Consider the following 27121-nt stretch of genomic DNA (forward strand, 5'->3'; position numbering starts at 1 on the left):
CCAGGAGGACAGTTCTCTCTGGTTTTCCAGAGTTGTTTCCATGCTGTGATTAGTGAAGAAAAAGTCAGGGAGATGTATTCCAGGAGGGAGCTGCTTGTTCTTGAAGAGGAAGAAACATAGCAAGTGCATTCCTTCTCAGGAAGACAGAGTGATGGGGACAGGCTGGGGGTGGGGCTCCACGTCCTTCCCCAGGAACAGGTGGATTCAGGGATTTAGCCAGGCCCTGGGGTTATAAGGATGCAGCAGGCCAGGGGCAAGTCCCATCAACCTGGACTGCCTGGCAGGGAGCACTAGGATGGTGGGCAGGAGGGCAGGAATAGCACTCAGTGACCTTGACTGACTTTCAGACATCTGTGGACATCACTTTGCTTGGTGGGAGGTACTGATGCTAGTGACTTGATCCCCGGGAAGATTCTGAGATTAGAGCTGGCTCTGATCAGATTATAATAACAGCAAGCACTTCTATCTTGTGCACACTCTGTGTGGCAAGCACCCCAGGGTTGTTAAACACTAGTGCTTGTTCATTTTAGTGTGACAGTGCATCTTAAACACTTTGCAAACACCCCCTTACCTAGTCCTCAGAGCAGTTCTGGAAGCAAGTGCTGTTATTGTCTACATGTTATAGATAAGGACTTTGGGGTGCCCACGGGGTAACTATATGTCTTGGGTCACCTTGCTGGTGAGCAATGGGACTCCAGCCATTTGGCTGCGCTCTTAAGCTTTGACTGCTTCACTGTCCCACCTTTCAAGAGGAGCAGGTCACTCGTGACTTGCTAAGAACTGTAAGTTCAGGCGTACACTTTATCCTCTCAGTGCGGGAGATGGGACTCTGGTGAGCTGTTACTCTGGTGGTCCTTGATGAATCACACCTCCTGGTACTCACGCCTTTTTGTTTTCCCTTCCCTTTGAACTTGAACTGACCTCTGACCGGCTTTAATCAATAGGCAGCAAAACAGACACTGGGACAATTCTGGGCCTCCTTATGACACTCGTCAGCCTCTACTCTGTGTTCTGGCAGAAGCCAATGTCCCTGTCAGAAATCTGATCATCCCTGAGAGCCGCCGTGCACAGCAGTGAGGAGAAGCTCTGTGGAGGGCTCTATGGAGGTAAACTGAGTCCCCAGCCAGCAGCTCCTGCTGAGCTCCCAGCCAATAAGCCCACCACGTTGCAGCCTGTGACAGAGGCCACCTTGGATGTGGATCCTGCCACCCCAGGGAGCTTTCCTGGCAGATGCCACATGAAGCAGAGATGAACTATTGCCGGACACTGTCCAAATTGCAAAAGCATGAGCAAATCAAAAACTGAACACAATTTTTGTCTGAAGTCACTAGATTTTGCAACTGTTCACCAATGCAGCAAAAGATAATTGAAATACCTATTAACTTCACTTTATAGATGAAAAAATCTGAGGTACAAAGAGGTTATGGAACTTGCCCAAAATGATGTGGCGTGCGCAGAAGTTGAATCAAGGAGAATGGGTGCAGAGATATGCTCTGACCGCATTCTCTGCTTCTTCTGTGAGTGCGTCTTCCAGGATTTCCTCTGTGCTGAGGAGACTGGTCTGTGTGAGGCTGTGCAGGGAGCACTGTGATAAGTGGCCCCAGCTCCTGCCTTTTGGGCCTTCTTGGTCTGGTTGGAGCTGACATTCCCCCTTAGAATGATTCCCAGCATAGGGGTGTGCTATGGGCTTTCCTGAATGGCAAGGTTGTGCTAGATACCTTTTTAGCACTCTTATCATATAATCTGAAAGCAGATGAGATGATTGCTCCCACCTTGCAGAAGGGAAACTGAGGCTTGGAGAGTTAAGAATTTGTTCAGGTTAACACAGTATGTTTGGAGTGCTGCTAGAATTGGAACCTGGTTCAGCTCAACCTCCATGCATAATACATGGCCCAGCCTTGCCTCCTGTACCCACTCTCCGGTGTCCCCAGGCAGGCTGACACACCATCTCACCAGCGTCCAAATTCAGCTTCCTCCCCACTTCCTTTAACATCAAGGGCACCCTGGAGAAGCTTTTGCAAGTTTGTGAGACTGCCTGGACTTGGTACCTCTCCTCACCTCCCCAATCAGACACTGTTGTGTCTGTTTTCCTGTGAATGCCGGCTCCTTCAGAGGACAGATGGAGGATTTCCTGCCTTCACCCTCCCTATGCACATCAGCCCCACTCGGCATCAACAGAGCTCAGCAGGGCTGTGTCAGGATGAGGCTCTGGCTGGGCCATGAACTCTTTCCTTCCACAGAGAATGAGCAGGGAAGTGCTCCTAAGTGAAGGGCTGGTTCTTCCTAGGGAGGAGGGCAGGAAAGCCTCCAGGGGAATGAGAGGACTTTTGGTCTGGAGGCCAGTGAAGGAGCACCTGCCCAAGGGGGAACGGAACCAGGGTCCCCAGACTTCTCCTCTGTTGGCTTCATCTGTTTCTCATGCCTCGGCTCCTGCTCTGAGGTCAGGAAGGGTCTGTGTGCCAGTAGCCAGAAGACCACGACCACAGTTTGATCAAAAAGGTGAAGTCACCTCCCTTGTGCCTCTATCTTCCCACTGTACCTGGAGTTGATGGTGGCACACACCTCCTTAGGTTGTCCCAAGGAGTCGAGGGGTTCATGTTTGTGCGGTGCTCAGTAGCGCCTGGCATAACCTGTATATTTGCTGGTTAAATCAGTTAAGAAGGGATGGACAGCCCAGTGGATAGGACAGACGGACAAACGGCTGATGCTTATGTGTACATGGAGCTGGGGGCGAGGGCAAGTGGGATGGAGTGGGTGGGGGGGAGAACAACCCAGTGAGGGAAGTTCAGAGCTTCTGCCAGGCATATCCAGCTCAGAAGGTGTGTCCTTGCATTGGCATGGAAGGGCTCTGAGAAGTCTGGATGCCATCCCCTTGTTTAGGATGAGGGGCTGAGGCCCCAGGCCAGGGGAGAGGCCTGTGTTATTTGGAGTGAGGTCATGTCAGAAATTTCCCTGTCCAGGTCACCAGGATGGGTCCTTGGAGGGATCTGGGGGTCAGAGCCCCCATCATGTGTGTTTTGGGGTCTGCTGTGCCTTGAGCTTCCTGCACTAGGTGCCTAGGTGGGCCTGTGCAGAAGAAACATGCCAGAGCCCGAAGGGTAAGAATGTCACCGTCCCCTGCTGGGTTAGGCTAAGGGTGGCAGGTTCCTCAGTTCCGTATGTATGCCCTTGGCATTTGCCCTTGGCTGCCCCTTCCTTCTAGACAGGGAGTCTCTTGCTCTCCCCTAGGAGACAAGACTGGCCAGTGACATGCTGAGACCCATAGAAAGTTGCCCAAGTGACATTGCAGAAGTTTCAGAGTCTCAGGAGGCTACCTGGCTTCTGCTTAGTGCACCTGGGTGCTGTCCTGAGCTGGCCGCCCCTGGAGGAGCCCGGGTTGGAACCACAGGAGAGCAGGGCCCACTGCTCCCAGCCCCCTGTTGTTCCCTAGCTGAACACAGCCAGTGAGCCTTGTGAGCCCACTGACTTGTTAGAAATAATATGACATCTGAAAAAGGCAAAGTATGGAAACAAACAAACAAAAAAATCACTAGTTTTCAGTGAATGTTGGCGGGGGGGGGGCGGGCGGAAGAGTCGATGGAGCGCACAGGATTTTTAGGATAGTGAAAATACCATCATATCATACTATAGTGGTGGATGAATGTCTTTATACATTTAGTCCAAGCCCACAGAATATACAACACAAGAGTGAACCTGAAAGTAAACTACAGACTTTGGGTGTTTATGATGTGTTGATGGAGACCCATCAGTTGTAACACATGCACTGCTCTGATGGGGGATGTGAATGAGGGGGGAAAGTATGCATGTGTGGGAGCAAGGGGTATATGAGAAATTTCTGTGCCTCCCTCTTAATTTGGCTGTGAACCTAAAACTGCTCTAAAGAAAAAAAAAATAAAGTCTTAAAAAAAAAAAAGAAATAATACATTGTAGCTGCTTTAGGCCACCAGGTTTTGGGCAGTTATTTCGCTGTGATATGTAATGAAACACCTGCCCAGGTCAGACCAGATTTGGAGTTTAGGTCCTTTGCTAGGTGCTCCCCTACCAATGGGTGAAGTAAAATTGGACTGTGTTTGGCAAAAGGCCACTCTGAAACATGCCTCATGAGGACCCATGGGAGCTGCCAGGGAGAAAAGCCTGAAACCTCCCAGGTGCACCATCAGGCCGCTTCAAATACCAGCAGGGCCGTCCTCTGCCAGGAAAACTGGATTGATTCCGAAACAGCCAAGCAGTTTGAGAAAAATCGTTAACAGTGCTAAAAAGTTTAGTACCTCCTATATGCCAGTTATTTCATATACAGCTGACCTTAATCCTCTAAGTCACTCTTCTAGCTATTTGATTATTTTGCAGGTGACGGAACAGAGAGGCTAAGTTACTTGCCCAAGATCACACAGTGTGTAAGTGGGGGAGGGGCACTAATATTTGAACCTGAGCTTGACTCCCAAGAACAACCTCCGTTCGTTATACCTTGTGGGCTCCTTTCTGGTCCACAGGTTGGAATTCGAGGAAACTTTTTTGGAAGGAAGAGGGCATTTTCTGCCTACTCTCTCTTACCTCCATGACGTCGTCTATGCTCTCCGTTAAAAAGCAAGGACCTTTTCCTGTTCTCTGACCGGGGAAATCCTACTCACTCGTTAATACCATATCCCTCGTGACAGAAGTGAGCTCCCTCCACCTCCACCTGTTGAGTGTCCCATTGGTCACAGAGGCTGCTGTTGGGTGGGTTCTGATGTCATGTGGGGATTTCACTCGATTGTGATCTCATGAGCAAAATAGACCACAGGGAGACAGAGGATAAAATTAGAACATTTCTTTATAGGTTTTTTTAATTTCTTTACACTTGGGAAGGAAATGAAGCTTTACAATATTTATTACGTGGCTTGGCATTGGTCGATTGGAGATTGGCTGTACCTGCAGCTTACACACGTGTTGGTGGAATATTCTGGGTGCTCCTGGAACAGGGATGAAGGGTGTGATCATCATCTCCCACTGTTCTTATTTCTTCCAGGGGCTGACCTGAGATGGTTTCTCTTTGCTTCTTGGGCTGGGATGCATTATGGGGGTTTCTGTGTACTGGGTATAGCTGTGGGGTATGAAACTGCTTCACTGAAGTCAGGATTTGGCTCTCCAGTGGGAGGGCACCCCACAGTTCCTGGGACGACCTGTCATGCGGGCCCTTTTGTCCCAGGGCTGCCATTTTTGCTGCGAGGCAAAAAGACCCAGGAGCTGGCACATTCGGCTACGCTTCCTTTCTCTGTCTATATAAGTCATGAACTGTCTGAATCTGAAGGTGGCTTATTGTATCTTGGGCAGCCCGACCAATCTCGGCCTTGGCCCTGGCCTTGCCTCTGTGCCTGATGCTGCCCTTGATCTATCCATGTATCCATCTGTCCATGGATCAACATGGCACTGCTTCTTCACTATGTGTAATAAAGGGGGATTTGTTTTTATTTTTGATTGGCCACCAACTAACATTTTCATGGAGTGTAATAAAACCAATCCCCAAAAAGATAAAATGGAATAAAAGACATGCAAAATTCAGGCCCCTCCCTCTTGGTTAAATTAAATTACACAGCATAATATGTCAAATTGCTAGATGTTTATACACACTTCCTTTGGGTTTCTCTGCTTATTTCATTGAGGACCGGAAACAGTTTGAGGGCTAGCACTGCTCCATGGATGACGCTCTAGGCAGCACTCATGTGTGGAATGGGGGGAACCCCAAGGGGAAAGGAGGGATTTCAGAACACAGATGGTTTTTGCCAGAGTACCCAAGTTTTTATTTGATTTCAGTAAATTATGATATACTGTCATTCATATTTGCCCATTAAGGGATTTATGGATCATACCAAATTTATAACTAAAACAATCCTTAGAGAATGAGGGAAAAATGGCTTAAAATTTACCCATTAATAATTTACAGATTAAGGATAATACTAATAAGGCAAACACAGCTAACAATATAAAAATGGCAGAGTGGCTGTTTTTCCAGATCCAAAGCTAAGCTCGCCGTCAGCCGTACTGGGAAGTGAAAAAAATGGCAGCATATTCTGATATTACAGGAAGTGGCTTTAAAAAATTCCAAGTTGTCTATTTATGATAACAAATTAAATTTAAGGTGGTTAATAATGAGCCTCGCCTTAAGTGTTTATTGACTCTTGAAATATTCCCTAATGATAATATGATCTATCAAGTCCAGCAAGACATTTGACAATAAATATTACATTTGTAACTCTACTTGAGAAATTCTACTTTATATATAGTTTATAATATATACAATATGTTTGTACATTGTATATTATATATGTTATATTTACACATCATAATTAAGTATTCATATATTGTTTTGAGGTTAACATTCTTTCACTGAAGGAGTAGCATCCAGGAAGTATGGAAACCCTGACATGAAGTTACCTTCAAGGCCTTTCCAACCTTGGAAAAGGTGGTTAGAAATATCTCAACCTTTACCCTGCACCTGCAGGTCGAGATTTCTGGACTTTCTCCAGTTGGAGTGTGTCTCCAAGAGCAGGAGCTCAGTGCTGGTCCTGGGGTGTGTTTCCCAACAATCCTAGCTAATAAAGGGCCTGAGTGCTGGGATTGTGTGTGCTTTGGTCTTGTACCAATTACAAGGATCATAAAGATATACTCAAGGGACACATCGACTCTTTCTACAGTTTGTGTATTCCAAGCTTCATTAGAGAATGTGAATTAAAGAAAGGCTGTTTTAGGAGGGCTGCTGTGGCTCAGTCCCGGCCAGAGTGGGCTGGCTAGTGTCAGTGTGAGGATGATAGCTTTCAGCTGGTCACTGGCATGGCGCTATTCCTGGGCTTCTCTGCCGATGAACGCTGAGCTTTCTTGCATAAAAGCACGGCCCAATTTAAAATTACAGTTTATTTTTCTTATTGTAAAAGCCAGTCAAGCTCATTGCAGAAAGTTTCAAAAATGCGTTGAATTCTAAAGAAACAAAATCAGCAATAATTTCATTACTTGAAGGAATCATTATTAACTTTTGTATCAATATCTGTCTCTCTATGTAATATATATCCCCAAACTACATACCACATATATATATAATTAAATATATATTGTTGTAATAAGAATATAAACTCATCATTGAGTTTATATTTTATATATTATTTATATATATATATTTTTTATATTATATTTTTTCTGTTTCTTTTGAAATCATGTAATTGTGATTCCCCATCCTTATCTACAATGACCACTGGGGACAGTGAACTGTACCATTCTGAGGAGCTGAGGTTTCCTTTTCGTGTAACAAAAGGCACCAGACTCAACAGGTGTGTGTGGACCCAGGCTATGATGGGACCACCTTGGTGGGAGTGACAGCAGATCTGGTGTTCTCTAGCTTTGGGATAGCAGCATAGTCACAGGTGGAATGAACCATTGTGTCTTCTCAACATCTTCTTTGGTGTCCTGCACAAACCCTTCCCAAACTTCTCCAGACCTGCCCCAAAGCACAGCTTCCTGGAGCCAACCTCTCTCTTCCCCAGTATCTGCTCACTACATTTGCATGTGATTTGGCCCATTTATAATGTCATTATCCAGAGAAGGAGGCTTGTAACCCAGGCAACCAGAAGAGGTGGTTTTGCAATTCAGACTTTCTGCTCCATTTAATTGGATTCTGGTCCACTCTTGGCTGCCTTCTCTCTCGAGATTATAAGAATGTAAACACCCAGAACCTTGCTTCATCTCCTGTCCTTTATCTCTCAGGGCTTCCCCTCAACCCACTGACACAGAACATTCTATTTCTACGGACTACACATTTCTTCAACAGTGACAAGATTTCCTCTCTCATTACGACTACCCAACATTTAGGATCATATTTTCTAGTGTTATTGCAATCCCTAACAATCACTTTTAATGCCACATAATATACCTGGGGGCAGACCATAACTACTTTACAATCTTCATATAATGGACTTTTAAAGTTTCCATTTTTATTTTCACCATTACATTTATTTCTCTGAGGACCATGTTTGTGGATTTTTTTTTTTTTTTTTTTTTTTTTGTCGTTTGTATATAGAACTCCTTCCCTATGAAACTCCCCTAGAATTGAAATGACTGGTCAAGAGGTACGTTTGTTCGGCTCTTGATGGATACTGCCAAGTACCCTTCACACAGTGTCAATGTAGCCTGTATTACGATTGTACTCATTTTACCATAACGGCACCAGCTTGTTTACTATTTAAAAATGTTTTTATGAGCAAGAAATAGCATATCACTACAACTTGTTTTTTTTTTGGGGGGGAGGATATTAAATTGGACACATTCCCATGCTTGTTAAGTAACTGCATATTGTCTTTTGTGGAAATATTTACTTATTGGGATTTTACCCCCATAAAATTACTGGCTTCCTTTCTTTTCAGTTCTTAATAATGTTTTATGTTGCAAGGCATTGTCTGCAAGACCAGGGCATAAGACTTGTTTTTGACATAAGAGTATCATGCCTTTCAAACAATCATGATGGATGATGAGATGCCCAAACTTGATACTGGGTCACAAGAGTCATGTCCTTCTGAGCAGAGCCAAATCTTCTCTGAATTTTAGGTGAGGGAACACTGCACATAATCTTATGTTAGGATTCCTCCATATCCACACTCCAGTCACCTGTCTGCACCGGGAGAGATGTTCCTGTTGGAATTCAGCTAACTATAAAAGTAGACACATGTTTCTGCATTGTTTGTTATAATGCTAGTAATAATCATTAGCTTTTATTGAGTGCCCGCTCTGTGCCCAGCATTTTAATAAGTGCTGAGCCTACTGCTGAAAAGTATTCTGTCCTCATGTAGTTTATATTCTAGTGAGGGGAGATACACCATATATGTTTATATAAATTTTAGTGATTAAGTAATAAGGTAAGTTGGATAATATAATATAGCCATCCATACTCTTTGGCAATGAACTAGGAAAATAGGATGGAGAGGGACTTCATAGGGGAGTCTGCTTGGACAGAATTGGCAAGGAATCCCTTCCAAGGAAATGAGGACTAAATAATGCACAGAAGCCAACTCAGAATAGTTCAGGGTAAAAATGCTTCTAGAAGAAGAAGATGTACAAAGGCTCTAAACTAGAAATAGTTTTGGAATGTTTGAGAAACAGAAAGAAGGCCAGCATGGCAGTTTTAGATAACGAGGAGGAAGTGGTAGGATGCTATGGGAGAACTAAGCCAGGACAAAATCTTGGAGAATAGGTCATGCTTAGGTGCTTGGATCTTATTTTAATTGGGAGCTCAGGGAGCCTTTTAAATGAAGGGGTGATATGAAATCATTTATGTCTCTGAAATGTCACTCTGCCTGTTATGCAGAGGATGGGCTCTGGTTGGGGTAAGCTGGAGTGTGTTACTGTGAGAGGCTTGATATCGTAAGTTTATTTCTTGGTCATACAAAGTTGGTTGCTTAAGCAGTCTTCAGTCATCCTTGATTTTGCCTCTTACAGAGAGCCAGGAATGAGTCACGAGGCCCAGTGCCTGAGTTCTAACAAATGAAATGTTTGCAAAAAAGATTCTTACTTTTGGTCCAGCATGTATAACTGTTTGTGTATTTATCTTTCCATCTCTTCATTGGTGTCATGGAGGTCACATGCCAAGAAGGTACAATCACAGGATAGATGGGGCATGGATCCCTGAGTCACTGCATGGAGAAGATGTTCCCTAGAGGTGGCCTGGAGACCTCACTGAAATGAGGCTGTGAAATTTAGGGGAACATGCTGATATTTGATAAATAAGAACAGGTCATGAGCCTAACCATGAACTTAAGGAATAATAGGGATTCCAGTTATGTTACAAAGTGCTTTCACTGATCTAAATGATAATGGTGGTTGAGATTTGCGAGGTGGCAGTAGAGATGATTCAGTTTCGGGATTTGTTTTATAGGCAGAGTCAAAAGCAGATGGCTTTTTCATGGGAAGTAGAATCAAAGATGACGCTGCCACCTTTGGCATAAGCAACTGGGTGGATGATGGTGCTTGTCACAGACACAAGGAGGAAAGCAAAAGATGAGCTCATGCTGTTTATTTGGGGAGTTTGAGGATCAAAAGTTGTTTTGGAGATTTTTGACTCTGAGTTGTCTCTTAGGTACTAAGTGGAGATGTCAAGTGGAAATCTGAGCACTGCAATCTGGAGTCCAGGAATGCTGATCTAGAGATAGAAATATGGAAGTGATCAGACATTGGTGGATTTTCATCTGTGCTATTATATCCTCTGCTTTGAAGAAGTAAAGCTTGGGGCACCTGGGTGGCTCAGTGGGTTAAGCCTCTGCCTTCGGCTCAGTTCATAATCTCAGGGTCCTGGGATTGAGCCCCACATCCAGCTCTCTAATCAGCAGAGAGTCTGCTTTTCCCTGTCCCTTGGTCTGTCTCTCCAACTGTTTGTGCACTTTCTCTTTCTGAAATAAATAAGTAAAATCTTTTTTAAAAAATAAAGCTTGAGGCTAAAAAGGGTTAAGTAGCTTTCTCATGATCTTAATTAGCATATGATTGAGGTAGGATTCAAATTCAGGTCTGTCCAGATTCATTCTGCTAATGATAATGATTACTTTAGTATTATTAATATAGTATCAACTTTTTGTTCCATTTTATAGCTCTTAACCCTCTTTTCCATACATGGTTTCACTAGTAGAGAGAGAGTAGATATAAAAAATTCCTACCCCCAATTTTCAGGCGATGACAAGGAGACAGAGGGTATTCAAGGTTATTCACTAAGGTCATATAATATTTTCTAGGCAATCATACCCTTGATTTGCAAGTTTTTCAACCATACCACAGTATAATCCACTATATTGCCTTTCCATCGATAAGGAGTAATGGGAACATTCTATACCATTCTATTCTTTTTCGTTCAGTTATAAATGTCCTTTCTGAAATGTCCTTACCAAATTATTTGCTGTGAGTCCAGAGTCTCTGGAGGCTGGAAAGAGGTGCCCTCAGTTGCCAGCCTTTAGCTACACACAGCCAAGATGGCCAGATGTCTTTCACTCCTGTGACTTATTTCCCTGCATATAGCCTTGAAGTTCATCAAATGCAGAGCTCCCTCCAAATTTTACAAAGTCAAGTACTGATCATCTTCTGTTTTCACTGTTGTAGAAGTAAAGATTCTTTATTTGGCTACCTTCAGATCTAAGTTACATGTATAATCTAAATAAGAATCATTGGTATAGAAGCCAGTATCATTTTACTTTCTGATTAGGGGCTATGAAAGGGAAAATTAGAAATGGAAAGAGCCATCTTTCTTCTCTTGCTTGGTTTCTGTAGCAGTTCCAGGCTTTCACTATCCCCCATAACATGAAATCTCCATTTTACCCCCAGGTTATATATACAGTCACTTTCAGGGGTAGGTTTTAGCTTTCTTCTTGCTACTCTTAATATACATTTTCTGGGTAAGAATAATTGTTTGACTCTAGTGCTAATGGAATGAGAGTCCATTTGCCTGATGTGCAGTTGGAGAGACCTCTAAAGTGTGGGGCTAAGAGCCAGGGGCAGGAAAAACGAGGTCTGAGGCCAGTGTGGTTTCCAGGCTATCCAGTGTAATGATCTGGTTCCCAGGACGTCAAATAAACTTTTAGGAAAATGGAAGCTGGCAAAATGCTGACCTCAAGGATGTCAGCTTTTGAAAGCCTGGGTTCAGTGCCTCATTGGTAACCTTAGAGTCCAGATGAGATCCCATTACCATCAAAATTAACAGCCATGGGCACATTCATTCTTTCTTTCTATCTTTATGAAACGACTAATGCTTGTGTAGACCCTACTGTGTGCAAAGGAAGCATTTTACAAAAGAAATCCGGTGGACTTGGATTCAGAAGTCTAGAGTTTACAGCCTCCCCAGACTACTTAAGAGACCCACCAAACAAGTCATGTAACTTCTCTGAGCCTCAGTTTCTCCACTGGCAACACCAAGGATAATAATTCCTGTTCTCCTTCACTCAGAAAATGTTGGTAGCCCTTGAATGGTTATGCATGGCAGTGCTTTGTGGAGTATAAACAAGTTCACCTGCCTTATGCCATCAGTCCATCTGTTGGATGCTATAAATATGCAGAGAGCAGTGATCCAGCTATCCCTGTAGGATGATCATGAGGACAATGCTTGGGAAACTGTTATTATTGATGCCTAACAAACTACCTCAAAATTTAGTGGCTTCAAGCAACAATCATTCTATTGTATCTCACAGATTCTGCAGGTCAAAACTTTGAGTAGAATTTGGCTGGGTGACTTTTTGTTCCTTGTGCATTAACTGAGATGATTTAGTTGTACACAGTCTGCTGATGGACCAGTTTGGGGAGCTTAAGAGGGCTTCAGTCACATATATGACACTGTGGCAGGGATGGTGGAAGGCTGAGCTCATCTAGAACTATCTGCCAGGGCACCTATGTGTGGACTCTTCACTGTATGGTCCTCAGGGCTGCTTGACTTCTTACATGGTAGTGACTTCCCCCAGCACAAGTGTCACAACAGAACCAAGTAGTTACTGCATGGCCATTTAGAATGTAGCTTCTGAAATCACACAGTGTTAGTTCCATCATAATTACACATGAAATAAGTCAAGATTCAAGGGAGAAGAGAGGGTTTAGGCTCCACATTTTGATGAGGAAATGGTGAAGCCATGTTCTAGAAAAGCATACGATAAAGATGATTTGGTTGTTCCTCTGGGTACACACCATCTGGAAGAATCATTCCTTCCTCTAGCCACAATGATCCATACCCCTTTACATGAAAAATACTCTCATTCCTTTCCTCAAGGCCCTAGAGCCTTGCTCCATTGTGTCATTGGCTCAAAGCTCAGGATCCTATCATCTAGATCAGGTCAAAGTAAAGATGACGTACCTTGGTACAGATTCATGGATTTGGCTTTCCTAGTATAGTTCATCACAATCCAAAGACCTCAGTCTAAAGAGACAAGTTGTCTGACCCTGCACACTCAATATATGTAAAGATAAGACCATGATAGTATAACTTTAATAAACATTCCCATTCATAAGAGAGAGAGGAGAGAGGAGGCTCAGGGTGTTCACTGGTCCATAGTCATTCTCATCCACCTGGGCTTATATCATTAGCTCCTTAATTGGGGCCTGTGACTACTTCCTGGAAGTGATTCTCTGTTTGATCTCCTTCAAATCTTGATTCTGCCTCCTAAGTCATCCTTACATTTCCATAAAATGTATACTGTGTTTGTAGCAGTACAGTTTTCATAGCTGCTTCCTACCCCAGTCTCTCTTCCTTTTGCATCCCCTCTGTCCCACTTGGTCTGAGCTGCCTGTGCTTCTGCCATTACATTTCTTTTAAAAATTGTGTGGCTTTTTATGAAGTTTATTGTCTGTTCACTACATGAGAAGAAAACCATGCCCACAACTTGGAGTCAGGCCAGTCTCTATCTGGAGCTCCCTAATGGTCTACTATGAGGCTTTAGAAGCTCTGTTACCTAACAGAGAAAGTCTGAGACAACACACCTTGCAGATTGTAGAGATTGATCTCTCAGAAAGGTGTACAAGATGCTCTCCTATAATTCTAAGACCTTAAGAAAGGGTGTTGTAGTCACACCCTTGATTTCCTGGGATTTTTTTCTTTGTTTCAAGCACCTGTGCCATTCTAGAATTTTCTGCTAGAAGAGCCTGGGGTTGAGTAAGTTTCATTTCTGAATCCAACAAATCATGGGTTCAATCTATTTACCCTAAATTTTGCTTGAAAACAGAATTCCTTCTCCAGTTCGTCCAGGAATCATCTATGCATCTATGCTTACAGGATTATATGCATCTAAGAGAAAAGAGAATACTCTAAAATTTTGCCCGATACTTTCTTAGCCAGATCTCCTAGCTTATTAAGTAGATATTCTGTTTTTCTTATTCTTGTGGATGACAGTTTTGCTAAATAGTTTGCCACTATATTACAATGGTATTCTTTTCTGCAGCTTCCAATAATATTTTCCTTGTGTTCCTTTAAACTCTCATAATCTGTCTCCATGGGGCTCATTTTGTTTCCAACTAAAAGTCTCCTCAAGGCCCTTCTAGATTTCCTCTGCTATGTGGCCCCAAAGCCAATTCTATATACTTTATATGTGTGTTATAGTGACACCACATTTCTGGGTACCAAATTCTGTTCAAGTTATTATTGCTGCATAACAGATGTCCTATAAATTTACTTTTATAAACAAAAAAATTCTTACACCTTATGTATTCTACATGTCAGACATTTCTTCAATGCTTGGCTTGGCAGGTTTTTTTAACATTAACGGAGATCACCTGATGCTACTTATCTGGCTGATAGGCTGATCTTAAGGGTTCAAAATGGTTTCACTGACATGTCTAGCACTTTGGCAGTGGTAGCCGGAAGGCTGAATTCATCTGGAACTGTTGCCCAGAATACCTACATGTGATTTTTCAAGTGGTTTCTCCATGTGTTTTCAGAGTATTGAACTTTTTCCATAGCAGCTGGCTTCTCCTAGATAAATGGTTCTAAGTGGAGACAGTTATGTCCCCCAGGGGACATTTGGCAATATCTGGAGATATTTCTGGTTGTTATTCTGGGACGAGGAGAGAGGCTACCAACATCTGGTTAGTAGAGGTGAGGAATGTGTCTAAAAAATCCTAAAACGCACAGGACATTCCCCTTCCCCCAACAAAGAACCATCTGGCCCCAAATGTAAATAACATCAAGGTGGAAAAGTCTTTTCTTACAGCAAGCAACTCAAGAGGCAGGTAGAAGCTTCCTGGCCTTTTTTTAACCTCACCTCAAAGAGTAGCATTAGATTCAGACCAGACTTTAAGAGAGGAATTCAACTTCACTTCTTGATAGGAGGTGGTGAAGTCACAATGTTGAAGAGCGGGTGGGATGGGAAATGTTGTCGCAGCCATCTTTGGAAAATACAGTGTGCTACAGGAACTGTCAAGGAAACCTGAATATAGTCAGTGCTGTGAGAAAGGGACAAGCAAAAGGCTTTAAGGATGCAGAAGGATCTGTCACTTTTGATTGGAGGGATAACCTGAAAACAGGACAATTACACATTTTTTAAGTGATAAATTAAATCTTGAAAAAAGGATAGTGTTTTAAAAAGTTCAGTTGTAGGGGAAAACATTCTAGATAGAGGGAATAAGAGAAACAGAGGTGTCAATTATTAGGGATTAGTAAAGTCTATATAGCCTTTTTGGCCAAATCCAGCTTGCCACTTATTTTGTTTATTGGAATCCAACCACACCCCATTGGGTGATTGACCACAGAGACCGTATTGCCCAAGAAGACTAAAATATTTACTGTCTGGCCCTTTCTGGAAAAGTTTGCTGACCTCTAACCTCGGTTATTAATTGATTTGCTTATCCAACAAAAACTTGTCAAGAGCCTGCTGTAGGCCAGAAATTGTATCAGATGTTTAATGGATGATGCTGAGCAAAAACAGGCAAAACAAACATAATTTCTATTGTGGAGGGTGATTTCAGAAATTATGACATTTGAGAGTGATAAAGAAAATAGCAAAGAGAGTTGAACACTTGAGAATTTAGGAGGAGTGATCTGGGAGGCTTTCTTGAGAGGATAACTCTGTAGGGTAAGACGTGCCAGGTGGGAAAGAGCCAACCACAGGATGTGAAGGATGGAGATAAGAGTTATCAGAGAAGCGAGGGATGTACACAGAGTTCCTGAGGCAGAAAAGATGTTAGCTTGAGAGAATAATTGCAGAGTGGTCAGCATCTATGGGGTGCAGTGAGCAACGTGGGACTCATGGCCTGAAATGAAGTTGAAGACCAGGTATGGGCCAGGTCTCAGAGACTCTTCTAGGCCATGAAAAGGATGTATGCTTTTACTCTGAGTTTAACAGGGAACCACTTGAGAATTTTAAGAAGGAGAATTAAAAGAAGAAAAGAAAGGGAAACTCTGGCTGCTATGTGGAGTTTCACACAGATCAGGGAGGAATTGTGAGCTCGGTAAAAAACAGCTTATAACGATTCCAGGTAAGAAATAATGATGGCAAGATCTGGAAACTGTGCTTCTCAAACTTTACTGTGCCTATGCATGACCTAAGATTCTTATCAAAATGCAGACACTGACTCAGTAGATATGGGGTGGCGCCAAGTTTCTTGGATTTAAACAAGTTCCCAGGTGACTTGGCATGGACCACACATTGTGTAACAAGGGTCTAGAGGTGAAGACAAAAAGTGGGTTTTAGAAAATGTCTTCTGAATCATTCATTTTACTAACACCTTTTCATGACTCAAAGTCTTAAAGTAAGTTTGCAGAACAAAACCACGCAAAAGAAAAAATCCAGCCCAGGCACTTTCAACCATCATAAATAAACCAGCGCTAACTAAGAAAGCCTTTTTCAGGGCTTAAGAGATATGACATACCGGGAAGCTTGAGTTTGAGAAAAGCATGAAATTCCAACCAGTTAATGAGGGGAGTGCCCAGGTCATGATCAATTTTATTAATTTTTCCAATAACATTTTATTGAGTGAGTTGACATGAAGAACAGATCATCTCTGCCATATAAGAGATATAGTATATTTGTGAATAGATAGACAGAATTTAATGTACTATGAAAAACATTTCTACCAGCAAGGGAGCCACTTACTCTCAGTGTAGGGCGCAAGGAGGGACCCTTAAAGGGTGACTCAGAGTCAGAGAACAAAGAAAGAGGAGAAAGTTATAGGGAGAGTAAGAGCTGAAAGTTTCTAGAGAGTATAGTGAGAGACACCTGCTTTTATATTGCAAGGTCTCCTAGCGTGGACTGTCAGAAGGTATCTTGTCAGCTTTCGGAATGATGTATAGTGTAGCTAGTGTGTATATTGCCATTGATTCTAGTCAATTCTAATGGACAAGAGTTCTTTAAGCTGCTAGTATGGGCCTGTGCCTAGTAGAAACCCAAGAACAAAGAATGTACTGTCAGTGACAATAACTAATGTCTATTAGTAACTAATAACAGATAAGGACACTTGAGGCCAGAGATAGAGTATGGCCAATTCAAGTCACTTGCCAGAGGTGTTCAGCACCCAAGATGGAAGAACCAGAATTTCAGCCTGGCTTGTCTTGCTGCAGACACTGCCTTTGCTAGAATGTACCATTTATTTCGAGCGACAAAACCAATACATCTAAAACAGTTAGAGATAGAAAATCAACATTATAGTTACAAGCTAGTTGGCAGTGCCATTTCAAAAGGGAAGTAGCCTTATTGTTTTTCTTCTGATTATAAAAACAATGCTTTTTCTCTGTAAAACGTTTCAAACATTATGGGAGAGTATAGTAGTGCAGGAGATGAACATTCCCACAGTCCCATTGCTCTACCTAAGGCCAGAAGTAGCTACTTAAACCTACCTTTTTGTCTTGGGCGTGCTTTTGTACCATCGCACAAAAAGAAATAAGCATTAAAAAGGTGTATCACACTACATATAATGTTAGGAAATCTGTTTTCCCCCACACGCTAAAAAGCTATCCAAAGGCAAAACTGCACTTCTGTTCTTCCTAAATCCTTATAAAGATACATACAATTCTTCTAGATTGATGGGTAATTTCTTGGCTGCTTGATACCTACTTAAGCTACTTCGAGAATGATGACACAAGTGTACTAACATCAGTCATAGTAGCCTATCACCATCCTTGCTTTATTTTAATTTAATTTTTTTTTCAGTGTTCCAAAATTCATTGCTTAGGCACCACTCCCAGTGCCCCATGCAATTTGTGCCCTCCATAATACCCACCATCAGGCTCGCCTAACCACCCCCCCCCCAAAAAAAACTCTCAGTTTGTTTCTTATGGTTTGTCTCCCCCTCCCATCCGTCCTTGCTTTAAAAGTCATCATCCTCGCTGGCAGGTCATAGGGGATGCCCTTGGGACATGAGTGCCGTAATGCCACGACTTTGGCTCTCCAGCACGTGGCTTCATCCCTTTCTAAATCATTGGCAATGTGTGTATGTTCTGTGCGTGTACATGTATTTGTACAAAACAAGTCAGTCGGGTCTATTTGGGTGCGACTACGTGCAGTAAACTCACTCACTGGAGACGTACACTCTTCGATCAGCTCTGATAAATGCATGCAGTGGCGTAATCACCACAACACTGAAAACATAGACTACTTCTTTACCCCCGCATAGCCCTTCTTCCCCTTGGCGTTCAACTCCTTCCTCCCATTCCTGGCCCCAGGCAATGGCCGATCTATTTTCAGGACGAATAATATTGCCTTCTCAAGAAAGTCATGGAGATGGGATCATGGTGGCTGGCTTCATTCACTTGGTGTGATGTGTGTCCATGCTATTGCGTGGGTCAGTAGCTTGTTGCTTTTTACTGCTGAGCAGTAGTCATGTGTGGCATAAATATGCCACATTTCGTCTCTCCCGTCACTGATCACCATGATCCATATTTGGAGTGTTTCCATTTGGGGGGGCATAAAAAATAAAGCCTCTAGGATACTTGTTTACTGACCTTGGTATGGACATACTTTATATTTCCCCTAGGGAAGTAACTAGGAGTGGAACTGCTGGGTGGTAGAGTGTGTGTTTAACTTGAGAGGAAATTGACAAACTGTCTTCCAGTGTGACTGCACCTTTTGCATTCTAGATCTTTACCAACACTTGGTAAGGTCAGTCTTTGATTAGCCACTCTAGTGAGGTTTAGTGGTATGTCTTGTGGTCTTATTTTGAATTTCTCTGATGACTTATGATGTTGAACTTATATGGTTTCATGTTCATATTATCCTTTCACATATTTCTTGGAAAAATAGATCCTTTCTCTATTTATAAAAATTACAATTTCTTCTTATAATTGAGTTATAAGGTTTATTCAGGTATAGCAGATATAAGTCCTATAATAGCTACGCCTATATCTCATATTGTCCTATAACTTTTGGTTGCTCTGTTCCTCTGTTCTGTTTTGGTTTCTCCCATTCCACCCCCTTAGAGATTCGGAGGAAAGAGCTGATGAGTGGGTATGGCCTCCCTTGTATCTGGGCCCCCAGGGAAACTCACTATCACTTGGCCTTTAAAAATCTGGTAAGGGCACCTGGGTGGCTCAGTGGGTTAAGCCTCTGCCTTCAGCTCAGGTCATGGTCTCAGGGTCCTGGGATCGAGCCCCACATCAGGCTCTCTGCTTAGCAGGGAGCCTGCTTCCCCCCCTCTCTCTGCGGGCTGCTCTGCCTACTTGTGATCTCTCTCTCTCTCTCTGTGTCAAATGAATAAATAAAATCTTTTAAAAAAATTAAAAAAATAAAAATCTGGTAAAATTTTGGTCTTTTTTTCTTGTTATCCACTGTTACAACTACGACTTCTTTTCTTCCAAGCTCTATCGAGGATGGAACATTTCTCGTGTCCTGTCTGTCCTTAGAGAGGCTTCTCATCTTTTGAAATTCATCAGTTCACACAGCATAGTGTGTGACCACAGCTGTCTTAGAGGCTTGATTTTTTAAAATACAGTTTTGGCAATTATCTGACTTTTTGTTTGTTGTTACAGTGAAAGAAACATTGTCTTGCTGCTTTCTATATCTTAGGCAAAGTGGAATTACCTCTACCCTTACTGTTAATGTGACAGAAAGACTCCATTGCTGGCACCATTGGAGTCAGTCAGTCCTTCTGTCCCTTTGTGGACCCAGCGAGTCCTCTGTGTCTGTGCTTTCAGAAAGTGGAGGCTAGCACTGGGGCATGTTCATGGTCTCCATCATGAATGACCTGGTTACTAATGTCAATAGCACTTCTACATGTTTTTCTGGTCCTCCTCGCCAGCACCATTGGAGGAGTATCTTTCTCCTCACCTTGCTAAAGGTTTTTCATGAAGTTCCCATTTGTGATAGCTCTCTGGCCATAAAAAACCTTCATTTTCTCCTGGCTTTGCTCTCTGGACATTTAACAGGAGTTCTGCTGGCGCTGATTTTAAGGGAGTACAGCTTTCACCAAATGTACAATTCCTGCACACATAGTCCTGGGCTGAGACTTTCAGCTCTCCCCTGTGAGTCCCCCATTCCCATGAGGGCCTCCTCTTGTCTTGTTGTAACATATCTGGAGCTTCAGGAATGGTCCAGTGGGTACCTCTGACCTGATGGTGATCTTCTGTGGTTCATACTCTCGCAAGGCCCATATCTTAGAGGCCCTGATATACTGGAATTCCCCAAAAGAACTTTTAAATTACACCCTACTTTAGCAATCCTGGCTATAAATAATATTCTATGTTCAGATTCTTACATTCTGTTTCCAAGATGCTCTTTTGTGTCTAAACATGTTGTCCCTGCATTTAGCCAAAGCTTAAAATGTGCAATTGATTATCTGAAACCAGTGCTGGCTGAATGCCCCAACACAGGCTGGTTCAAGATGTGGGTGCCCCCTTGGCTCCAAACCCAGCCAGGAATGTGATCCTTTGAAACATACCCTGAACCCATCTATTCTACAGAAATGGACAATGGAACAAAAGCTAATAGAGGGATTATTGTTTTAGAAAAGTCCATGCACTAGCATGATGGTAAACCCACTGTGGCTTTCACTACTGAAGCCCATATCCCAGCCAAGTCTTGTGTGCTCAGCTGAATGTGGTCACTGGTCAGTGAGGGTATGGCTCAAATTGGACTCTAGCAAAGGCTGTGAGGTCTGATAGACATGGTCATCAAAACTTCACTTCCTGCCTTCAGTGCTCTCTTGAGGTAAGCTCATCACTGAAGCAGGTGGTCACTTAGTTGTGAAATGTGACTATAGGTTATTGATCTTTTGTCTTGCTGGATATAGTTAAATATGAGATTTGGGGTTAAGCAAACTTACCTTCTTTCATTCCCTCACTCCCTCCCCAGGAATTGGCGAGGCTCTATGGATGAAACTGGTCATATTCTGTCTCTGGGCTGTAAAGCAGTTGGATTGCCTCTCCTTTCCTTCCCCCTTCCCATGAAAAGAGATGACAGTTTAAGAGACCTCTGTCACTAGATTATAGACCCCAAAGCCCATTCTGCCAAAGGAGGCCTATCCCATTGATGGTTAATGGCCCTGCATTTATTAAAGACAGGGCCACAGAGTCCCAAATCCCCACATCTCACAACTCAAACGCTAACATGAAGAACATCCCGATTGACTCAGGAAATGTATTTCCCCAAGACCAGTGGTTCATGAAATTTATTCTTCAATTGGCTGATCCCTTGAACAGTTGTTTGTCATAATCAGATTTTAAAACCATAGATCTCCTTTCTAGGGATGATTGTGCTGTAACCTCTGGCTCCATCCAGGCTTCTGGTCTGGGTCGAGCAGACCTCCTGGATGAATGAGAACCAGAGCTGTCTTATCAAATTGTGGCAGTTCTCGTTTTGTTTAACCGTGCTGGAAATTAGTTTTTCAGGCACTGATCTTGACAGGTCAGCTGTCAAAAGTGGGTGTCTGTGGTCATAAAATTCATCGATCCCATAAACAACATTCTGTCTACAAAATACAAGGAGAAGTCAGAATCGACGCCCTTATGTACAAACGAAATGGTCTGCAGCTGTATGACTGAGTGTCAGGACTCGTATGGGGGAAAGGTTTTTCTGGCTTCCCATTTATCAAGCCCATCAGCCTCATTTGGCGTTCATTGACTGAAACTTTTTCCTTGGCGTTCTGAACCAGGAGAACCAGGCATCCTTAGGAGGGAAGGCAAATACAGTCTCTCCTAATCTGGGTGAGCTGTTTGGGAATCCATTTAAAGGCTTTATTTTATTTAAAAAAAAAAAAAAAGAAGAAGAAGGAGAAGGAGAAGGAGAGAAAGAAAGAAAGAAAGAAAGAAAAGAAACGTCCAGTGGAGTCCATTAGATTGTGCTTTTTCTGTGTTCTGGTCTTATGTATCAGGTGTTCAGAGGGATGGCCTCACTCAGAAATGAAGGATTACTACTCTGGTCTTAAGATTTGGGAAAGAACACAAGGCTTTGTGGAAATGGGGGGATTCACTCAGCCTGCGGCGCTCGGCTTGAGGCTGATGTGAGGGAATAATAAACTTCTCTGCCCAACTCAAGGATCCTGGTTCCTGGAACATGGTTGCACTTTGATGTGTTTGAAGGCAGAATTTTGGTTTCACTTTGAAGTATTTTTTCTTTCTCTGTCAGAGTACAGGATGCCCTGAAGGCCAGGGAGAGAGAGGTCTGTATTAAAAAACAAAAACACACAAAAATAAAAACCTTTAAGTCCTCAATACTTTCAGACCAAAAAAAAAAAAAAAAAAAGAGGTAATTACAGGCTTGGAGGAATTTTTTTTTTCCCCCCTCTCATGTACCTGCACTTTGATTTAAATGGTTTTTGCCTTAGGATTACTGTCCTTCTTTATTAGTGGAGAAAGATTATCCTGTCTTCATAGAGCTGGACCTCAGCAGTGGTCACTTCCCTGTCTCCAAACCTAACAGGTGTACCGGGCCCCATATCATCCTGGAGACATCATAGAATGGGAGACGCCATGCTAGATGAACCTGTAGAACCTGTAATTGGCTCTTCTAGGAGATGGGGATGCTGTGGCCACAGCTCTTGGCAGCCAGAAGACTGAATTTTGGGGGGTTCTGACTCTCAGACTGGTCATGACACACGAACAGATTATTTAACTCTGATCACTCCCCTCTACTCAGTCCTTAGTCCTACAAAGCATGTGACAGGATTTTGTCACCCCTGCTAGTTATTTTGATCAAAAGCTTATTTTCCTTTCTGTGACAGTAGTGAAAAACCTGTTGAAAACATAGAACAGTGTCAAGAAGTTGCAATGATTATTCATAATTCCACCACCTGGCTATATTCACATATTACATTTTAACAAATCTCCTCCCATGTTTACCACCACCCTTTAAAAAATGGTTTTAAAAAACCATAATTAGGCTTTTATTGCACATATGGGTTTACATCCTGATTCTTTAATCTGTGGTTATTGCTTGGTAGCAGATTATTTCAAAGTGATTTTTTCTTTTGAATAGCCCCCTAATTGTTCGGTAGGCAGGGAAGTATTCTTATTTTACTTTTTAGATAAGTAAATGGAATCTCAGTGGAGTCAAGTTTATTCAAAATTTTAAGCACCACGGTCAAACGTGCTTTCTGAGGTCACCCAGGTAAGTGATGGAAACACAACTAGAATACAGGTCGGTTGACTACAAAACTTATGCTATTTTCATACCTTCAAGTTCCTCTCTTCTTCCCCAGATCTTTACCAGGTATAGTAAGTTGATCTTCAAGAGGAGAACATGGCATTCAAAGCAAGGTTGGAAACCCTGAGCTGGGAATAATCAAGGCAAGGTCTAGTCCAAGAGCCTGAAGTTCTAGACAGTTTATGAAGGGTTTTGATCTCAGGGGACAAGGTGACAAACCCAAGTAGCACACACTAAGGTCCAGCATGGAAGAGAGTGGAGGTTATTTCTACCTCAGCTCTGTGTAAATGGTGGCCATGGGACTAATAAACACAGCGTTAGCTGTGAGGAATGCGTCATGCCAATGTACCATCTTAAATGGAGAAAACTGGGGGTAGACTATATGGACAAATTCTGCACAACCTCTACAACTCTTCTGTAAATCTAAAACCATTCTAAATTGAAAGCTTATTTAAGCAAAACATGAATAAGAGTGTACCAGACCCAACCAAAGAGGGATGGTATTACAGGCTGGAGGGAACTGGAGAAAGCGTGCCGTGTGAGTTGTGTGAGGAAGGTGAGGGATTTGGTAGGGTTGGAGTGGACCAGGCCTACGTAAACTTAAGTGAGGCTGATCATCAGGTTTGGATCTCCATAAGGAAGACCTTTCTCTTAGGCCAAGCTTCAGAGTGTTAAGATTTATTCTGTAGGAAATGGGAAGTCATTCAAAAATGTTCATTAACACCTTCTTGTTTGTTTATTTATTATAAAGGTACAAGTCAGCACAATGGAAGAGGCTGTAAGAGAGAGGCTGGGAGTAATGAGATCAATGGGGAGGCTGTTGCAATCCTCCAGGGCAGGGGGGCTGCTGCCTTGAGCCAGGCAATGAGCTAGAAGAAGAGGGTTGTGTGGGCAGGCGTTGAGAGACAGAGCCCGTGTCACAGCTGAGCTTAAAATTCTACAGGGACAGGGCTTCATCCCAACTGGTTTTTCCTGCCTCCATTCTCCATTGCCAAGACTGACTACAATCACAGTCAGTGACAGACAGTGAGTAAAGTTTGGTCAGGGCCAAGCTGAGCCCCATCCCGGGTCTTACCCAGGCAGGTGCTGGCACAGAGCGGAGATGCCCCTTCGCCTGCGCCACAGAGGTTTAAAGCAGCACATGTTAGGAATTCAAGCCGTGTTACAGGGCAGAATATCTGGTACCTGAAACAGTATGTCATCGTGAGGACAAGACCGCCTTCATTTTGACTTTGTCAATCATCGGGATGGTTCAGGGACCTTCTCAACACCACCCCACCGGGGGTCTGGTGGATTACCCATCAGGGTTAAGCAGTTCCAATGCCTGGGCTAACCAATTAAGGGGCTAAGATGTGAGCAGCCCAAACACACAACATGAGTCCCTTGGTCCATGTCACAGGGTCCAAAAAATGCAAGGGATCAACACCTTTTGTCTGGATTTGTCTCTTCCCTTTGACCAGCATTTTAATCTGATGCAGGACTTGATCCTGGGTCCCAGTGCTATTTCCAAGACCCAGAGGGGAAAGAGCCATGAGCTTTCCCTCTCACTACGCCAGTTCCCAGAGTGTGGCATCTTTGATGTCCTTGAACAGGACTTTGGGCAGATTTTAACTTTGCCCTTTCCTGCAGTGCCCCTCCAATTAATTGGTGGTGGCTGTGAGGAGCTCCTCAGAGCACACGGCCATGCTCTTAACTAAATGATTCATTCATCACTGCCAGGCATCCTATTACTTAGGATGGAGTGGGTCTTAGTTGGTACTGTGTCCAAAGTGATAGCTGGAGTTTCTAGATTCCCTTTAAACTGCTTTTACAACCATGTACCTCATTCTGATAGTCCTGCTTTAGGCCTCAGCGTTCTAGTATCTTCCAGATAGTCAAAGCTCAGAGCCTAGAGCTTGCTGCAGATGTCAAGGCTTAGGGACATGCTGAGAGAGCCATCGTGTCCTTAGGTAGCACTACTGGTGGCTTCTTTAGGGCACCTGGTGACATTTCTCCAACAGAGGGATAATTCTTCTGCTCAGCCTAAGCAGGGCAATTGTGGGTTTTCTCCAGTGAAAATTGGATGCTGCCCACAGTGGTCTGCTTCAGTGGTGGTCCTGGATCAGCAGCAGCAGCCTCACCTGGGAGCTTGTTAGACAGGAATAATCACAGGCCCCGAATCAGAGAGTATGTATAAAATCCCTGGGTAATTTGTGTGCATATTACAGTTTGAGGATCCCCTGCTTTAATCTATAGCAGAGGTTTACAGTCCTGGCTGTGAATTAGAATCACCTGGGGAGCTGAAATATTCCTATCTAGCCCACTACAGACCAATTAAATTCAAACCTCTGGGGGCGAGGCCCCACCTCCAATATGCTTTAAAAGCCTTCTTACGAGAATCTAATATGCAGTAACCTAGAAGAACAGGGTTTCTCAATGAGGACCGCTGGGGAAGCATTACAATTCTCCATGCCTAAGTGCTGAGATCCTGATTAAGTTGAGATGGGGGCTCATATCTGCTTTTTTTTTTTTTTTCTTTTTCCATTTCACCAATTAGTGATTGAGAATCATTGATCAGATAAGGAGTTCATCGTGGTTCCCCCCGGGCCCTGCAGAGATGCAGTGAGGGGAAGCAGTCTGGAGAATATGTGTGTCTCCTATAGTTCCTGAGCCAGCAGAGGGGCTCCATAACCAGCTTGGGGGGCCCTCTCAGAGATGCAACAGGCTCTGGGAGAGGCTCTGCAGGCCTGGGAGCTCTGCAGGCCTTACCTGCATATCAAGGAAAAATTATGAAATTTGCCCTACAGAGAAGACAGGTAGGGAGCTCTTAACCCTGCTTGCAGCAGGCATCAGGGTGTAAGACAAGCCACAGAAAGGCGCCTTTGTTACCTGCTTCCCTGCTGAGTCCCATCCTGCCCTGGTGGCAGCAATGGGTGAACCCAGGGGGCCATCTGGCCTGGGCAAGTCAAAGGAGTAATTACAGAAAGAAGACACTTTGTGGGAGACACGGTGGCATGACCTCAGTGGGCGGACATAATAAAATTAGAAATATTCATTCTAGAAACAAGTTCTTACCAATTGGTTTTATTTTAAAGATGTGGCAAGTCCTCAAGTTCCAGACAGGCTAATGGAGCAAGTGGAACTTTCTGCCACACCTTTATTCTTTTGAAGGTTTTAAGGGACTGCTGTCCTCCTAGCTGCCTGATACAGGATCCCAGTTTGAGAAGCGAGTTTCTGAGGTGCACACAGGTGCCCGTTCTGTCCCTCACACTCCCTTTTTCCTCCACAGCTGGCGACGTGGGACTCAGAGAAGGGCCTGAATGGCAGCCTGCAAGAGAGGCCCATGGGCAGCCGCCTCCAAGGACTGACTCTCAAAGTGGTGACTGTCTTGGTAGGATCATGGGCATATTGGGGAGTTTACCATTCAGGCTTTCAAGCCAGAGGTTTCTGTTTGGCTTAATGCTGGGTTTGGAGAAAAGGGGATCTTGAGTCATTGCTCAAGTGTTCATAAGGCCTTTATGGCAAATAATTTTGCAAATAACAAAGGAAGAGTAATGTTGGAGATTCTGCCCCAGCGCCTTCCACCGGAGGTGACTGGGCGGCTCTAGAAGAGGATTACCGATCTGGAACCACGGCTAAGCTTCCAAGCAGGCACAACTCTACACGTTCCTGGGTATAACCAGTATCTTGACCTACTGCTGGTCCTTAGGAGAGCTTTGCTCATAGCCAGTGTCCCCAGACAGTTGCTTGGCAGAACACACCCCTCTGGTTGTCCTGATGGCCCCATGTGACACAAGCTTCATAACAAAGACCCTTTATTGCCATTTGTCTGCATAGTTGTCCTGGCATCATGGATTTTTACATCTTTAAGAGACCTTAGAATCATCTTCCTATCAATTTCTTCCTTCACCTTTCCAGGGCCTTAGGAGATATTTTCGATTTACCTCTTATTAACTGGTCAGACCTGGTTCAAATGTCCCCTCGGTCACATCAGGCATTGTCATCTCCTTGGCTCTAGAACCCTTTGGCCACAGTGTCCTGCATTCCCTGTGTGCACATCACGGAATAAGCATTATACCATACCCCCCCAGGCTCCCAGT

The 27121-nt window shown here is 43.5% G+C and overlaps 1 protein-coding gene across 2 annotated transcripts in view; it reads left to right on the forward strand.

Annotated features, from left to right (window-relative positions):
* The window catches only part of GRID1 (glutamate ionotropic receptor delta type subunit 1), a 685082-nt gene that overhangs the window by 545098 nt on the left and 112863 nt on the right, over positions 1 to 27121 (forward strand). For both annotated transcript variants that reach the window (XM_004765778.3, XM_004765776.3), the window contains exon 9: positions 26311 to 26412. In XM_004765778.3, coding sequence (XP_004765835.1) covers positions 26311 to 26412 — 102 coding nt within the window. The remainder of the gene's footprint in view (positions 1 to 26310; positions 26413 to 27121) is intronic.

Source organism: Mustela putorius, unplaced genomic scaffold (assembly GCF_011764305.1).
Source record: "Mustela putorius furo isolate JIRA1106 unplaced genomic scaffold, ASM1176430v1.1 tig00003909_pilon_pilon_pilon, whole genome shotgun sequence".
NCBI lineage: Eukaryota > Metazoa > Chordata > Mammalia > Carnivora > Mustelidae > Mustela > Mustela putorius.